The sequence below is a fragment of the Peromyscus californicus genome, unplaced genomic scaffold, assembly GCF_007827085.1.
Source record: "Peromyscus californicus insignis strain IS unplaced genomic scaffold, ASM782708v3 Scaffold_12__1_contigs__length_115047231, whole genome shotgun sequence".
Taxonomy (NCBI): domain Eukaryota; kingdom Metazoa; phylum Chordata; class Mammalia; order Rodentia; family Cricetidae; genus Peromyscus; species Peromyscus californicus.
Genome location: NW_026294413.1, coordinates 63,129,696 through 63,145,502, shown reverse-complemented (window position 1 = coordinate 63,145,502; position 15,807 = coordinate 63,129,696). Strand labels below are relative to the sequence as shown.

Here is a 15,807-nt window from a genome sequence, read left to right as displayed (position 1 = left end):
TTAAAGTCTCTTCTGAGACTGAAGCCATCTCTTAAATATACCCTCCAGTAAGATCAAAAGGCAAATTACATACTTCACCATATAATGAATGCCACAGAATACACATTACCATTCCAAAAATGAGGAATGGGGACATAGTGGGCAAAGACTGGACCATAGCAAGACTGAAATCTAGCAGGACAAATACCAAATCCTGTACCTCCAAGTCCAGTGTCAAAGGGTTTAGATGACTCGGCCCCTCCAGCTCTGCTCCCTATAATCTCTCTCTCTCTCTCTCTCTCTCTCTCTCTCTCTCTCTCTCTCTCTCTCTCTCTCTCTCTCTCTCTCGACTGGTTTCACTCCCTGTGTGCAGCTCTCCCCCACAAATGTCTCACAACTCTGGCATCTCCAACATCTGGAGTCTCCACTGCAAGCCAGGCTTCACTTTCACAGCTTCGTACAATAGCCTCTCACAGCTTCCCGCCCTCTCAGGGCCTCCATGCCGAGGCCTGTCTTCAGTGGCTCTCTGAAGCCGTGGAGGAAGAATCAATGCCCTTCTCTCTTGAACCCTTCGTGCCTCTAAAAGCAACACCATGTGGACACGCCTGCCAAGTTTGGCTGCTGGTTCAGAATGGATCCTGCCCCCCTTGAACCTCATTAGCAGCAACCTTCTTAGAGTTTGCTTTCTAGGAGCAGACAGTGCCTTAGGCTCCCTCTCTCTCCATTGGGAAGTTTAGTTGGGAAGTGGAGTCTTGCCCTGAGGGCGCCTTTCCCTCCTTCCTGAGAGGAGCCCTAGGCTTCTTCTTCTTCACGATGCTGATCTCTGACAACTTTTCTTACAGCGTCTGCCTTGGCTACAGCCTTCAGCTTCTGAAGTGTTCCTTGTCTCTCCAAACCACATATTCTGTATTCCTTTCTGCCCTACATGCTCTTTGAACCTCCATAAGCATTATATAAAAAAATAGCCATCCCATAGACTCAATACTATGCAGTCTTGAAATACCGTTCACCAGAGAAATTAGTCTATTACTTTTTAAGATAGCCCCAAGAAAGTTCTCAGGTCACAGGTGAAAGGCAGCCAGATTCTTCTTCTTCTTCTTCTTCTTCTTCTTCTTCTTCTTCTTCTTCTTCTTCTTCTTCTCCTCCTCCTCCTCCTCCTCCTCCTCCTCCTCCTCCTCCTCCTCCTCCTCCTCCTTCTGTTTGTTTGTTTGCCTGAGACAGGGTTTCTCTGTGTAACCCTGGCTGTCCTAAAATTCAATTCTGTGGAAAAGGCTGACCTTGAACTCACAGATCCACCTGCCTCCTTCAGACTGAATACTGGGATTAAAGGCTTGCCCACAGCCAGATTCTTTGTCAAATATCCTATGAGTAGCCTCTAGCCCAGTTGCTAGTATTTTCCCCTTGGAGACCTCTTGAACCGGGCCTCCATCATCCACCTTGCTCTCAGCACTGTTATCTTACAGGCTTCTGCTGAACAGACTGCTGGGCACTGCTTACAGCGTTCAACCACCTTTTCAGTCCAAAAATCTTCCATATTCTCCCACAGAATAACACGATCCGCTTCTTCACACCGACAGCCCACTTTCTGGTACCAACTGCTGCATTAGTTACTTTTCTGTTACTGGGATTCTCTAGTCTCATGAAGAAAGGGCAGCAGTGAGTTTCGACTCCTCGGGTTTTGAACACAAGCTCACCACTTCACTTTACCAGTTGTCTTTATCGCTTTTTTAACCCATATGTGGAGGATGGTCATGGGACCGCTGTTTTGTCTATATCAACGCATTGTTCATAAAGTTTAAAAGGCAGTGACTTCCTGTCCAGAAGAAATGAAGGAAGCACACTGTTGACAGCTGTGTCGAAATGTAAAAGAACAACTTGCTAATTTCCCTTTATTTGGAAAATACAGAAAAGCATGAAGGAATTAAAAAGTAACTCACACTGTCATCTAATGGAACCTCCTTTAGAACAAAGCCCATATTTTACATAATAGCAGATTACAAGTATTACTTTCGTAAAGCATACACATACTTATTATGTGTCTTATCTTTTTGTCTATTTGCATTTTTTACACACATATCTTTTAAACAAAAGTCCCTTCTTTAGTGATTCCATAAATTACGGTTAGTATTCTGTAGCATCATAACTCAAATATTTGGCATTCCGTGCTGTGAAATCCTAACTCCGTTCTCAAACTCAGTGACCTCTGTGCTTTCCTCTCTGAAACAAACAGCCTTGGGAAAGTGCTCTGCAGGGCTAGAGCAGCCCTGGGGGTTGGAGTTAAAAGCTGCACTTTTCCAAGGCAGCCGCTCGCTCCGTTTAGAATTTCCTCCCAAAAGTCAGCGCGTGGCGATGTCGCTGGAGCGACTAAGCCTGAGTCACTGGCAGCAGGCTGTTAGTTTCTGGGCAGCGCTGGCCAAGAGAGCACACAGCACTCCAGAGTTCCCGCAGCTGCCTGCCTGACCGGCCACCCTCCGCAATGAGCTGAGGACCTGCTTCCTGGGTGACACCCTCAACCCGCTGTGTGTGTTTAAACAGAAGGATGGTAGCTAGAGGAGAGATAGCAAGATTTTGGAGTCTGGAAAGCCTTCACATGGGTATGTGTGCGGTTCTCCTGCGGGCAAGGTTGCTGACTCCACTCACTTTCTGAGCTGCAGCTCACCTCTTCCTCTCCCCCTCCTCTCTAATCCGCTGTGAGTGTGCCTGGGAGGAAAGGGAAAAATCTCATTCCTCCCATGAGAGAAATTGATCTTGGGTATGATAGAGTCAGAATAGAAGATGAAATGGTAAAGAGTCAAGTGTGGACCACCTCTTATGAGTGGTGGGATCTGGTGTTTGCTGTGGCATTGTTACTGGGTTTTGTTTGGGTTGCGTGAAATTTCTTCCTTTTGAAAGGGGATACCTGTGTGCCTGTGTGTAGAGATATGTAAGTGCTCCTTCCTGCACTGGGGGAGGGGTAAGGCCTCCAGCTGAGAATTGGCTTTAGATATCTACTGCTTTGAAAGTCATCTGCCCTGGTGCAGATAGTGCGTTATGCTCATCTTGCCCTTACTGGCTAATATTTCTTTTATCCGTAACTGGGCTAGAGTATTTAAAAGCGAATTCTTTTAAATGTTTAAAAATGTTATTCTAGGAAGTTATAAGTTGTAATTCATGCATTCCTAAGGAAATAAGGTATGTGTTGGGGGGGCGGGGGCGAGTCACAGGAAGATTTCTCCCCAGCTGCCATGGGATGCTCTAAAAACAGATCTTGTCTTTGGTCTTGCCGTAAATAGATGCCAGAAACGTGTGCTGAGATGAATGAGAATTGTAGTTGACAGTTTGAAGGCGGGCCCTGCCAGCAGCGAGACTGTGTGTAGCTGGTGCTTTCTTCTTGGCCAGCTGAGATAGGGCAGGAAGGTGGTCCCAGCGGCTATCTCTGGCGGATTATCCAACCAGACCAGTGTGAGTGAGTGACAGGCTCAATCATTCTGTCATCAGACATGGCCCAGCAGAGTAAAGCCAGAATAGAGGGGTTGGGAGATGATGAGGGCTGGGGATCCTACCTTCCTGCAGCCCCTTCTACCTTGGGTTGTCTGTCAGGAGGAGTGCTCTCCTCCTTGCCCCCCATGTTACCAGAGATGCACAGTACTCCGGAATCTTCGGTGGAGGCTTGTCCTTGGGGGATGCATCGATGGGTACTCAGCCTCTGTGACCAGCCTAGCTGTAGAGGGTCAGCCACCAACTCCTCTGCTGTGCCACTGTGGAAGGGCAGCTCTCCAGCCAGCCTGCTGTACTTCCCTACTCTGTGACTTTCACTCAAGCCATGAGCTCTCAAGAGCTGTCTCAAAGTCTTGGCACGCACAAGTGAAATCATGGCAAGTAGTGTGATTCCCTTGGAATTAATAATTGTCCAAAATAACTGAAGCCCCCATTGGTGGGTTGCTGCACAGGGCACTCTGAGAGGGCAGGAGATGGGGGAGTGAACCCAGGGTCAGCTGGGGGATGCTCCTCCCATTTGGTGTGCCCCCCCCCCATTTTTTTTTTTTTTTTATTTCCAGTTTTTGGTTTTTTTTTTGTTTTGGGTCTTTAAAGGTGGTGGCACACACCTTCAATCTTAGCACTCGGGAGGCAGAGGCAGGCAGATCTCTGTGAGTTCAAAGCCAGCCTGGTCTACAGAGCGAGTTTCAGAATAGGCTCCAAAGCTACACAGAGAAACCCTGTCTCAAAAAAACCAACCTCCCCCCACAAAAAAAGGTGGGGGTCTCTTAGTTAAAATGGGATCTCATAGTCTACTCAGTCTGGTCCTGAACTCAGGATTCTCCTGCCTAACCATCCCGAGGACTGGGATTATAGGTGTGGCATACCACCACAGCTGGTTGATCTTGAGCCACAGCCTCTTCCTAGATAAATAAGTGGTGCTGATAATAGTTCAGGACATTTGTTAGGTGTTAAATACAATGCTGGGTACTGCCTGGCTTCCCTGATTAATTCCTCCAACCAGCAAGGTGGCAGTTAGACCTGATCAGTGGTAGAGGGAATCCAGGAGGGATAACCCCTCAGGTGTCAGTCAGCAAGGATGGATGTGGGCAGCCATCATCAAAACCAGGGACCCCCAGAGGTGGGACAGCTGGCTGAGGGGACAGCAGACACTCCAGGGCATGTCATGGGTAAAGCTGAGACTTGTTACAGGGTACAGAGATGCCAGTTTCCTCTTGGCTGCTGGCCCAGAGACAGGTACCCTGGGGTGCCCAGCTGCCCAGGCCACCCATCCCACCCCATCCCATCCCATCCTATCTCCTCCCATTCCATCCTGTCTAGTCGCTTTACAGATGAGCACAGTGATCCAGAGTGTGGATGGCAGAACTCCAGGCAAGCTGACTGTGGCCGAGTGGGGGGAGGGAGGACGGATATATTCATTGGTAGCTTACTTGATGAAATTGAAGACTTAGCAAGCCATCTGCAGAAAAATGAATCCACTTCTAGAAGTTTGGAATGGTTAGTTAGGCTCCGTTGTGATATGACCTCCTCCTATCAGCTCTGGACAGCCAGAAACATGAGGCATGCTGGTGAGAGCTAAATGAGGAGCATTCTTTTTAAAAGATCCTTAGTTGTTGTGAAAAGTTATCAGCAAGGGTGCCTGTGTCTATTTCTAGGGTCTGTTTGGATCATATTGTTGGCCTGTGTGCTCCAGAAACGCAAAGATAACTATTTTCGAAGAATGGATTTCAAGGCAGCAGGACATGATAACAGTCGTTTATATTTGAGTGTGAACGGTGTCTCATGCTTTATTTGGTTCGGCCTGCAGCAGTAGCTCACGAGTTCCTGTTCTTAAGGTCTGTGGGACCTAGTCGTGGACATAACTAACTCAAATAAAATAACAGTAATAATGGTAAAGGATGATGCATAAGACAGTTGTGTACCTGTGGGAGGTATATGGAAAGAGGTGGCTATTGTGGGGGATCAAAGCATAGATGAGAGACAGTTAGAAAACCGAGGAACCCTCCACTAAGACGAGACAGTTGGGCTCTAAAGAATGATTCAGAACGCTGAGCTGTTTGGGGAGGGAAGGAGCAAACAGTTTCTCCCATCAGAGCAGGAACACCGGAGCACTCCACAGCAGTAGCGCTTTCCATCACTCCGAAACCTGTGGTGTGGTGTGGTGGGGGCAGGCCACAGACACACACTGTAGAGCAGGTCCACCGGTGTGCTGTGGTATGAGGTTAGCCTGAATGCCCACTGCCTCTCAATTCTGTCAGGCATCAAAGTCATTGGAGGGGCTTCTGGAAACAAAATTCTGAGCTCCTAACCCAGTTCTGGTTCAAGTGGCCAGAGAATCAAATAGCCAGAAAAGGTGGGATTTTCATTTTTCTAAGCATTCTCCAATGTGGCAGGGAGCCATGTCCTTGGGTTTTGGAGGACCCCTGAAGAGTGGATCAGGTACGCCTGCCTGCAGCTCTGTGGACATTGTTGGTTTCCTCTGTGGGTATCAAGGTGGCCTGAGGGTGCTCTCTGGGAGGAAGGACTGGGCCCAGCATTTCAGCTGTAACCACAGCTGCCTGCCAGTGAGGCCGTTTCCGCTTTTGACGGGGAAGCTGGAATAGCTTATCTCAGCCTGGAGGAAGTGGAGTGAGCTGCAGGAGGTTTTCTGAAATGTGTGTTTTTAACAGACTATTCTGAGTGCGGGAATTTCCCCAAACAAAGCCTTGGGGAAATCCCCACCAGGAGCTGGCTGGCTGGGAAAGGGCACTGTGCATTAGCAAGTCTGTGGGTGACAGGCTGTCCCTTCCCAGCTGTGCCACCTCCAGGCTCAGCCTTGAAGACTAGCTGAAGGGCTGGGTACTTCTCACCTCCGCATCCGCCTCACACAGGGGTGTTTTTTTCTCCGTTACAGATGAGAAAGCAAAGGCTCAAAGATCATGGCTTTCCCAAGGTAGCCTCAATGGGACCAGACCAAGCTCTTGGGACTAGGCAGTCCAATGCTTTTAAATTAAACTTTGTCACTTTGTGCAACAATAAGCCAGCGAGAAAGAGATTCGTTTGTCCCGAGAAGAAAGCTGGGTCAGGCACTGTGGATGGGTTTGTTCTCCAGAGTACAGCCAGGAAGGGGGCACAAAACATGGCTCCTGTGCTGATGCTGTGTGATGTCATTTCTTGTCAAAACTCCACTTTAGAATCAGATGCTCGGTCAGAACGTAGAGTTGGAGTTTAGCAGGATGGCCTGCTGATTTCATGAGGAACATCGCTGCTGTTCCTTGTTGGCTTTTAAGAAACTTGCACCCTTTCTGATTAGGTTCATAATAACAGTTCTGTTACCAGTAGCCCAGTGAGCCTAGGCCTTTGGCCCATTCTCTGTAGGTAGCACACAGCCTTCTGCACCCATTCCTGGGGTTGTATCTGGCTGGAGGTTTCTCAGATGTCCGCTAGAGAGTTGTTGTTCCCTCATCCAAGGTCACAGACTTGGAAGTTAGATGTCTTCTCAAACAAACTTTTAGAGGCCACTGTGTAAGGGACAGGGCAATTGAACATATAAATAGTACTCCAGGGAAACAACCTTCCTAAGGGTGATGGCCTACCACGGTGGTCCAACCAGAGTGTTGTAAACCCACTATATTGTGTATCTGGAACCGGTGGGTTCTTGAAAAGTGTTTTTCCAGAATTGTCTCTAGCAGCCAAATCTGTTAAAAGACGAGGGTAGAGAGTCTCTTAGTTAGTGTGCTCAAGGCCCAGAGTTCAATCCCCAGTAGTGCAAAAAATTGAAAAAAGAAGATAAAGGGAGTCCTTCCTGAATTAGGCTAAAGCTTTAGTTAGCAAGTCTCTTGTGGTGGATGAGGCCTAAGAGTCTGGGGATCTTAAAGTGACTTTGGTTTGGGCAGCTTTGTCTCCATGTTTACAGGATTATTTGGCTGAGAGAGGCAGAATTAGTCTTCTTCAGGGATGCGCTCCGAAATGGTTACACAATGCCAAGTTGTCAGGCCTTACATAGTGCATAGGAGCAACACTAAACAGACTCAGCAGGTTGTACTTACATATTTATTCATGTGTGTGTGTGTGTGTGTGTGTGTGTGTGTGTAATAATAATTAAAGAGTAAGGCTATGAATTTGAGAGGAAGTTGGGGCATAGGAAGGACTATAGAAAATGAGGAGTGATCTAAGTATGTTTTAATAATAATAACAGTGTTGAAAGGAGAAAAAGTGTCTTTTCATACTGACATTTTTCAACAAAACAAATGATATAGATAGCTGTGCCCTCATGAGTTGGCAGTGGGGACATCAACTGATGTAGCCACCTTGGAAAACAATATGGAAGCTCACAAAAATCTTGTAGCAGAATGAGCCACGCCAGCACTCTTCTGATTGAGTCCAGAACCCACAGAACTGACAGCAGGGCTTCAAAGCGATGATGAGCGCACTCATGCAGATGGCAGCATTGTTCTCAGTGGCCAAGAGGGACAGGCACCCAGTGTGCCCAGCCACACGGAAGCAGACAAGCAGGACAGAAGGGGAGGCACACAGGGCCTTCCGAGGAAGGGGAGTCTGACTTGGACAACATGGACAGACCGTGCGTGCGTGCGTGCATCACGCTGAGTGAAACACTTGCCACTGCAAGGCTCATGCTGCATGGTTCGGACACAAACTATCTGAAGCAGAATCACAGAAACAGGAAACAGAGGTGGTTGTCAAGGAGTGGGCAGGAGAGAGAAGGGAAGGAAGTTAGTGTTTGTATAGGGGTTCAGTTTTGTGAGATGAAAGGGTTCTAGAGGTGCATCTATAGCTGTGGAGCGCAACGTTACCCAACTGTGCTTTAAAGGGGTTAAGCTGGAGCTTTAAAAAATCATAATAAAAAGGAAAACATGACCTATTTAGCCGTTGGTGGTGGTCTACGCATATAATCACAGCGTCGGAGAGAAGGAGGTAGATAGGAGGAGGCCGCTGAGCTATGTTCATGGTGAGACTCGTCTCGAAACACCCAGCCAAAACAAACAATCCTCTTTTTATTTCCCTTGGCTTTACTGAAGTACACTTTGAGGATTTATATTAGTTATTTATTACACAAAATTACCGTGAGTTAACACGTCACCTCTGCTAACTCCCATCGATAGCAGAGGAATTCGAAGCCTTTTGCAGCTTACAGGAAGTGACTGCGGAAGGACAGGGCCCAGGGAAGAGGTGGCCCACAGAGGGGAGCATGGGCTCTGGCAACCATCGGGCATGCGCCAGGGTTTTTCAGCCACTCTTTCCCCTTTAGCAGTGTTCAGCTCGGCTGAAGATCATTTACTGCAAATGTCTGGCACCAATCGTACCACGGAAGCAGGATGAAGTCAGTCCAAGGAGGTCTTGGATGCTGCAGACAAAACCACGGTGGAGCTTTTTGTGAGACCATGAGACCAGGATTTGGGGTTTAGGGTGGAAGCAGCATAGACCACGCCTGGGGAGGGAGATGGGAGGCACGAAGAACTGCTGCGGATGAAGACTAACTGCAGGAGTTTCTAGCCGTAATCTCAGGTGGGTGCTGGGCTTTGAGTCAAGGAGACCTGGTGTCCATCCTAGCCTGGCCTGGCACCGTGTTACTCTGTTGTGTAACTTCTTGGAACCTGGCTTCCCCTCTGGCCGTTTGCAGCCTGTTTGGAAAAGCCCCGAGTGTCTTCCGTACCAGGTGTTTACATGGGATGCTGAGCATGTAGAAATAAAGTCTCTCTACCTCGCCCATGGGCCTGGGAACTGAGTCCTGGGGGTTAGGAGGGACTTAAAATCCTGGCTATCATTAAGGTCGTGGAGGACAAAGAAGGAAGGCAAACCGAGTCAGGATGCCGTGAGGCCTCACTGGGAGCCAGGGACAAAGCTTAAAAGGGACAGGGACTCAACAGTGACTGCTGTTCCCAGAACTGTGTAGAAGTATTGAAGTTTTGGTACCAGTCCGTGTTTACTGTCTGTCACACAGGTTTTCAATCTTGTTACCAGGAGCAGGGATCACAGAGGTGGCCAGTGCTGCCCTGGAGTGGGAGGGAGAAGATATGGACCATTGAGGTCCCACCACACGGCACTCAGTGAAAGAATATTCTGCACTTCTGTACAGTTTTCTTTTAATCATTTTATTTATTGTTTATGCATGTGCATCTGGAGATCAGGGGACAACTAGTGGGAATCAGCTCTTTCTTTCCACCTTGTGAGTCCTAGGGATAGAACTCAGGTCCTCAGGCCTGGCTGTGGGTGTCTTTACCACGGAGCCATCTTGCCAGCCCCCAGTTTCATTTCAGAATGCATTTAGTTATTTATACTGATTGATTAACTGAGATAGGGTCTCCATACTCAGCTCAGATTGGCCTTGACCTTGTAGCAATCTTCTTGCCTCTTCCTGAAGATTCGGTTTTTAAATGGGATGGTCAAGAAGTAGGAGTCTTGTCTGAGGAGGGATGTCATGTGGAGGGGGTCAGGATGCCATCAGAACCAGGAAGACATGGTTTGGGTGTATGTGGTAAACCTCGGGGCTTTGACTCTCCCCTGTGGCTCGTGTGCAGAGATACAGTTTGAATTAGGAGTGATGTAATCGCTGCCTGAAACAGGCAGTGGGTGGGGTGAGGCAGGGAGGCCAGCAAGGGGTAGCTGAGTGAGCCTGTTAGGGTGACCCAGGCTAGTACTGGGAGACAGGTGGGAGTTGGCTGGGTTCTTGTCCCCTTTGGAGGGGAAGGCAGAGTCCAGGTAGGATGTGAAAGGCAGGAGAGGAAGAATGGCCTTTGAGTATATAAACCATGGAATGCTGCCCCCATTATAGATGGCAGGACTGGATGGCAGGAAAGGGACTGAGTGTCTTTGCCCATGGTTCTATAGCCAGAAAGTGAGGCCGGCACAGCATCCTGGGAAGTATTGACAGAAGCATACCTGCCTTGCAGCGTGCACGTGTGTGCCTGTGTAGTGATGGATGTAGGGAGGTTGGCGTGGTCCTCACTGCCAGCATTTGTCATCTCATCATGGTGCTAGGCATCTTTCCCTACACATGTCTTCTGCCTCTAGCCACGCCCACCCCAGTCGGCCGGTGGGGAAACTGAGTCAGTGTACTTGGGCTAATGGAAGCCACCTTGCTTCTGTGGTACTCAGCAAGGGCTCACTGTGGTGTCAGATCTGTCTCATGACCCAGTTCATTCTTGGAAGCATTTGTAGCAGCAGTTCAGAGGTCATTTGGTCATTTGTCCTTGTCACTTTGCATCCCTGTCTCCTGTGAAGTCTAGCACTTTTCCCTGTGAATCCTTTATATTAGACTCCTGTCAGTTGTGGATTCTAGATGATAGTTGCTGGTTTAGGAAAAACAAAAGACTGATTTTCCCAGCAACAGGCAGATCGGGTGGCAGAGTTCTCACTGGTCAGCATTGTTCAGTGGTTCTTTGAGGGAGAAAATGTCATTTTCAGGGCTTTGCTCCGACTGAGAGGCCCAGATGCCTTTCTTTTCTTTTTTTTAATCTGGCTCAGCCAAAGCTGAAATGTGATAAGGAGAAATGCCGGTGGTGTTGGGCAGTGCCAAGTCACTGCTGGCTGACATCCAAAGATTCCTGCAGCTCTGGGCCCCGGCCAGATCAAGGGTTGTCTATGAGCTACTCACCCAGGATCGTTAGAACCTTTTAGCTGTGGACCTGGCAAGCCCCACCAGGCCTCTTACAAGCTGTGTCTCTCTCCGCTGCAGCCTCTCTGCCCCCCACCTCGAGTTCACAAAGGCTTTTATCTTTAGTGCTGTCGGTGGTGCCTGAGACAGCTGACTTAGGCAGGCAGAAAAACTACTCTTCCTTCCCGAAGGCTTCCTTCCTCAGCATCCCACACATATACCCCAGGATCGTGCCGTAGATCACGTAATAGGTAACCTTCCCCTTCTGCACCTGCAAGGCCTGTGACCACAGAAGGGGAATGGAAGTTAAGATTTCAAGGGAACAGACACTGTCCTATGAGCTTGAGTGTGTTTCTCAGACTGCTGAGGTCTGACTTCCTCAAGACCACACACACACACACACACACACACACACACACACACACACACACACACACGCGCGCGCGCACGCGCGCCCTGCATCCCTGAAAGGAAGGAGAAGCTGAAGATTTACATCACACATGTACACACACAATGACTACCCCTGTCCATCTACCTGCCCTTCCTCTGAGGAGTCAGAAAGACACCAGACTCAGGACAGTGTAGGAGCTCCTGAGAGTGTTCCTGTGCCTCCTGGTTTTCGGTTCAAGTTCAGGAACACCTTGACTCACTCCTCCGAGGCACTTCCAAGGCAGCTCACGACACGGTAGCCAGAACTTCTCTGGTTGCAATCAGAGATGGGAACTGAGGCTCAGGTGGGAGAAGGGACCTAACACTGCAGGAAGCCAGCAGCCACTGGGGGGCCAGAGCTCCCACTCAGCTGCACCACATTAGCTTGTCCAAGATTCCTGGACTCATCAGCACCCAGGGCCTCGACAACACTGATGGATATACAGCCTCTGAACTAACAGGCTGTCTCTGAAAGAGGGGTCACCAAAGCAACACTGTGGGTTTGCACATGGCAGGGGACCCCAGCCTCAGGGAACAAGGCATAAAAGCATGGGCCTGTGAGCAGGCCCAGCCAGGTCAGATGCTCCTGGAAGAAACTGAGTTGAGCTTAGCCTCATGGGATGGGGCAACCCAGGGTGGACTGACTGCCGCAGAGGGGCCTTCTTCACGCCACGCTGCTTCTTCCTGTGATGTCCCTTTTACCAGTCCTTCCAGAGCCTCGTTGAGCTCATCGTCTTTTGCTCCCAACCATCACCCGTGGGCTCCAGTTCCTCTCTCTTTCCCCAGAGCAGCACCTTCCCTCCCCAGCCCCCACTTCCCTCCTGTTGCTGCCGAGTCGTTCAGAACTGCACTCGTTGCCAAATTTACCTTTCAGAAACTTGCCATGTAAGGGGACCCTGGACTACAAACTTACTACCCAACTCAAAACCCAGAAAGAAGCCAGTTGGTATCCCATGCCTGTGATCCAGCCCTTGGCCCAGGCTATGAGTTCCAGGCCGGCCTGGGCTACACAGTGAGAGCAATCATAAAACTACACACTGAAAGAGCATGCATGACTTTCTGTGGCCCTCCCTGGGAGTCTCCTGCTCAGTCTTCCCATTCTCATCTTTCACTCCTTACCCAGAGGACCCCTGGCCACAGAAGACACATCCGTGGAAACATGAAACCTCCGATCAACTCTGGCATGTACTATGTTTTCTTATTTGTGCTCTAGACACAAGGTTCAGACGGACATAATAATAAAGAAATACGACAGTAATAACAAACATACACAGTAGGAATCAAGAGTATTTGCCTAGCGTGCATTGAGCCATGGGTCTCTCTGTGGCACCTTAAGTAGAAGCCAGCAGACAGACAGGGGTTGTTTATTTCTGGAAATCTCCACTTAATTTTTTTCAACCATGTTCGTAAGTAATGGATATCCTTGGAAGTGAAGGTTTGGAGGAAGGGAGTCTTTGGTCATGGAGTCAAGTACGATGTATGCTTCAAATTTTGCTACCATCTGCTCTTGGTCAAGGGCTGTCTCAATGCCATGACTGAGGTGGTACAGCCCCACCGAAGAGCCTTTCTCGGTGACATTATTGTCTCTTTAAAGCCTCCCTACTACCTGTGTGAGCCAGTTTCCGGCTTGTTAAGCACTGAGCCCCCTTTGCTCTCCTCAAAGCTCCAGCTCACCAGCTGCTGGTCTTGGCTACTTGGGGCAGATGAGCTTTATTCCATGTTCCCAGCACCAACCGACCTCCTGCTGGAGAAGGTGGTGATGGAGATGTCCCTGCTCCTGTACCAGAGGAAGGCTAAGCCAGGTGTCTCAAGCACTCAGCAATGGCGAAAGGAGCCCTTTGTTCCTAAAGAACATCTGGGTACCCAGATGTTCTAAACAAAGTGCTCCCCCCATATTTTTTATTATTTTTTTATCAAATATTTTTAAAGGTTTTTTTTATATTATGATGTAATGACATCATTTCTCCTTCCCTCCAAACACTCCCATATACCCCTTTTTGCTCACTTTCCAATTTATGACTTTTTTCATTAATTATTACATATATATGTGTACACGTATGTATTCCTAAGTACATACATACAGTCTGTTCGGTCTGTATAATGTTACTTTGTATGTATGTTTGCAGGGCTGACCATTTTGCATTGGATAACCAGTTGGTGTGCTCTTCCCGGGGAAGACTATTTCCCCGCTCTCAGCATTCCTCAGTTGCCTGTAGTTCTTTGTGTAGGGCTGAGACCTCATGGGTTCCTCCTTCTATCCATGGTGACATATCTACTGTTTTTGTCCTTTTCTGCTTATTTTGGATGGTCATGTTGGTATCTTTGGTGTGTATCTTTGGTTATTACTAGGAGACACAGTCTCACAGCAAACTCCCTGATCCTCTGGCTCTTACAGTCTTTCTGCCCCTCATCCACAAGTCCCCTGAGTCTTAGTTGCGGGAGTGTTTTATAGATCATGACCTCTGGGACCGGACTTTACAACTCTGTATTTCTATTGGCTGTGCTTTTCTATAGTGGTCTCTGTCTGTTGCAAAGAGAAGTTTCCTTGTGGAGGGTTAACGACAACACTTCTCTGTGGGTGTAAGGCAAATATTTAGTGTGTAGTAAGAATTATGCTGGCTTGCAAAGTGGAGGTTGTGGGTTCTCCTCCAACATCCATAACCTCACAGATCTGGGTACTGCCTCCATCTTTGAAACTTCCTTTCTGTTGTCTTGGTGAAGATGCCCACAGTTTACAGTTCTGATAGTGAACACCGTCCCTTGTGGGTGGGTGAACTGAGAGGAAGAACAGCCCCCTCTGACCCCGTGGACACCTCTGGCCTAGGTTGTCCTGTTCCCTCATGGGCTACAGAAGAGTGTGTTTCAAGAGTGATGAAATTCTCATGCTCTTTACTTCAACATATTGCTTGAGAACGTTATTATGTTCCTGTTCCTTTTTGTTTTAAACAAGGCCTCACTCAGTAACTTAGGTTGGCCCCTAAGCTGTAGTGATCCTCTTGCCTCCGCCCAGGTTCAGGAATCACAGCTATGAACTCTCATACTTGGCTGTTATCTGTATTCTTTATATCCGCTCTGGAGTGGATTATTTCCCACTACATCACAAGTAATTCCCTCTCCCTTGACTCACAAAATACCTGTCGGCAATATCTCCAAAGATGCTGGGACACTGGACTCCAGCTGTTCTTGGCACCAGCTGCCACCTCAGGGTTAGAGTTTCAGTGGCGATTTCCTAACACGTTCTTAACTCTAGGTGAGAGAAAATGACCATTTTCCTTGAGGAACGATACCGGTGGCCACTTGTTTTGCCCTATAAATGGGTTGTTGTTGGCTGTATCTTGCTCTGTAACCCTGGTTGGTCTGGAACTCACTGTGTCCTCAGATTTGCTTTGGTCCCCCTACCTCTGCCTCTGCCGAGGTCACAGGTGTGAGCACCATTTAAATGTCCGCATCATTTAAATGTCACATCTTCCCTGGCTTTTCCCCTGCAGTCTCTTCAGATGGAGGTGCAGAATCTTCGGCCTTAGTGGATGACAATGGTAGTGAGGAAGACTTCAGCTATGAAGAACTCTGCCAAGCCAACCCTCGGTACCTGCAGCCAGGCGGGGAACAGCTGGCCATCAACGAGGTACTGGCATCCCACATGTACCAGATGCTTGATTGATTCTTAAAGCTGATTAGTTCTTAGCGTCTCCTGAAGTCTGCAGCTCTGGCTCGCTGGTTTTCAACAGAGTTTCTGTCATTGTCCAGGGATATGACTGTCAGTGACAGCTTTGCATGATACCGAGTCATCCCATAAACACTAAGGTGAGGGGCTGCTGGTCTTCAGGGCTGGCTTTTCAGCTTTTTAGATGGGTCCAATTATCTCAGGTGATTCTCACAGCTGCCCTCCGAGGTAAATGGAAAACCCTTGTCTGCATTTTAACAAACACCCTGAGGTAAGGACTGGGCCTGGTGTTATGTACTTATGATGCCAACTACTCTGAAAACTGAGGCAGGAAGCTCAAAAGTTCAAGGCCTCCCTGGACAGCTTATGGAGACCCTCCCTATCTTTTTTTTTTTTTTTTTTTTTTAGCTGAGGATCGAACCCAGGGCCTTGTGCTTGCTAGGCAAGCGCTCTACCACTGAGCTAAATCCCCAGCCCGACCCTCCCTATCTTACTTACATAAGAGCAAGATAGTTCAGTCATAGAGTGCACAAGGCTCTGGGTTCTATTCCCAACACTACAGAGAAAAAAGTGAACTCATTTGCTAGCAAATGGCAGAGCTAGAATTAACCATGTGTTTCACATTTCCAGTCGGGTATTGTTTTCCTACTACCTACCCTGAATT

General features: G+C 48.4%; 1 protein-coding gene across 10 annotated transcripts in view; it reads left to right on the top strand.

Annotated features, from left to right (window-relative positions):
• Spata13 (spermatogenesis associated 13) overlaps window positions 1-15,807 on the top strand; it is a 222,753-nt gene that overhangs the window by 183,849 nt on the left and 23,097 nt on the right. For 9 of the 10 annotated variants that reach the window (XM_052733040.1, XM_052733037.1, XM_052733041.1 and 6 more), the window contains one exon: window positions 14,968-15,104. In XM_052733040.1, the coding sequence (XP_052589000.1) occupies window positions 14,968-15,104 (137 nt within the window). Of the gene's footprint in view, window positions 1-2,346; window positions 2,574-14,967; window positions 15,105-15,807 lie in introns of those variants that run through there. The other variant, XM_052733043.1, reaches the window with a different exon arrangement.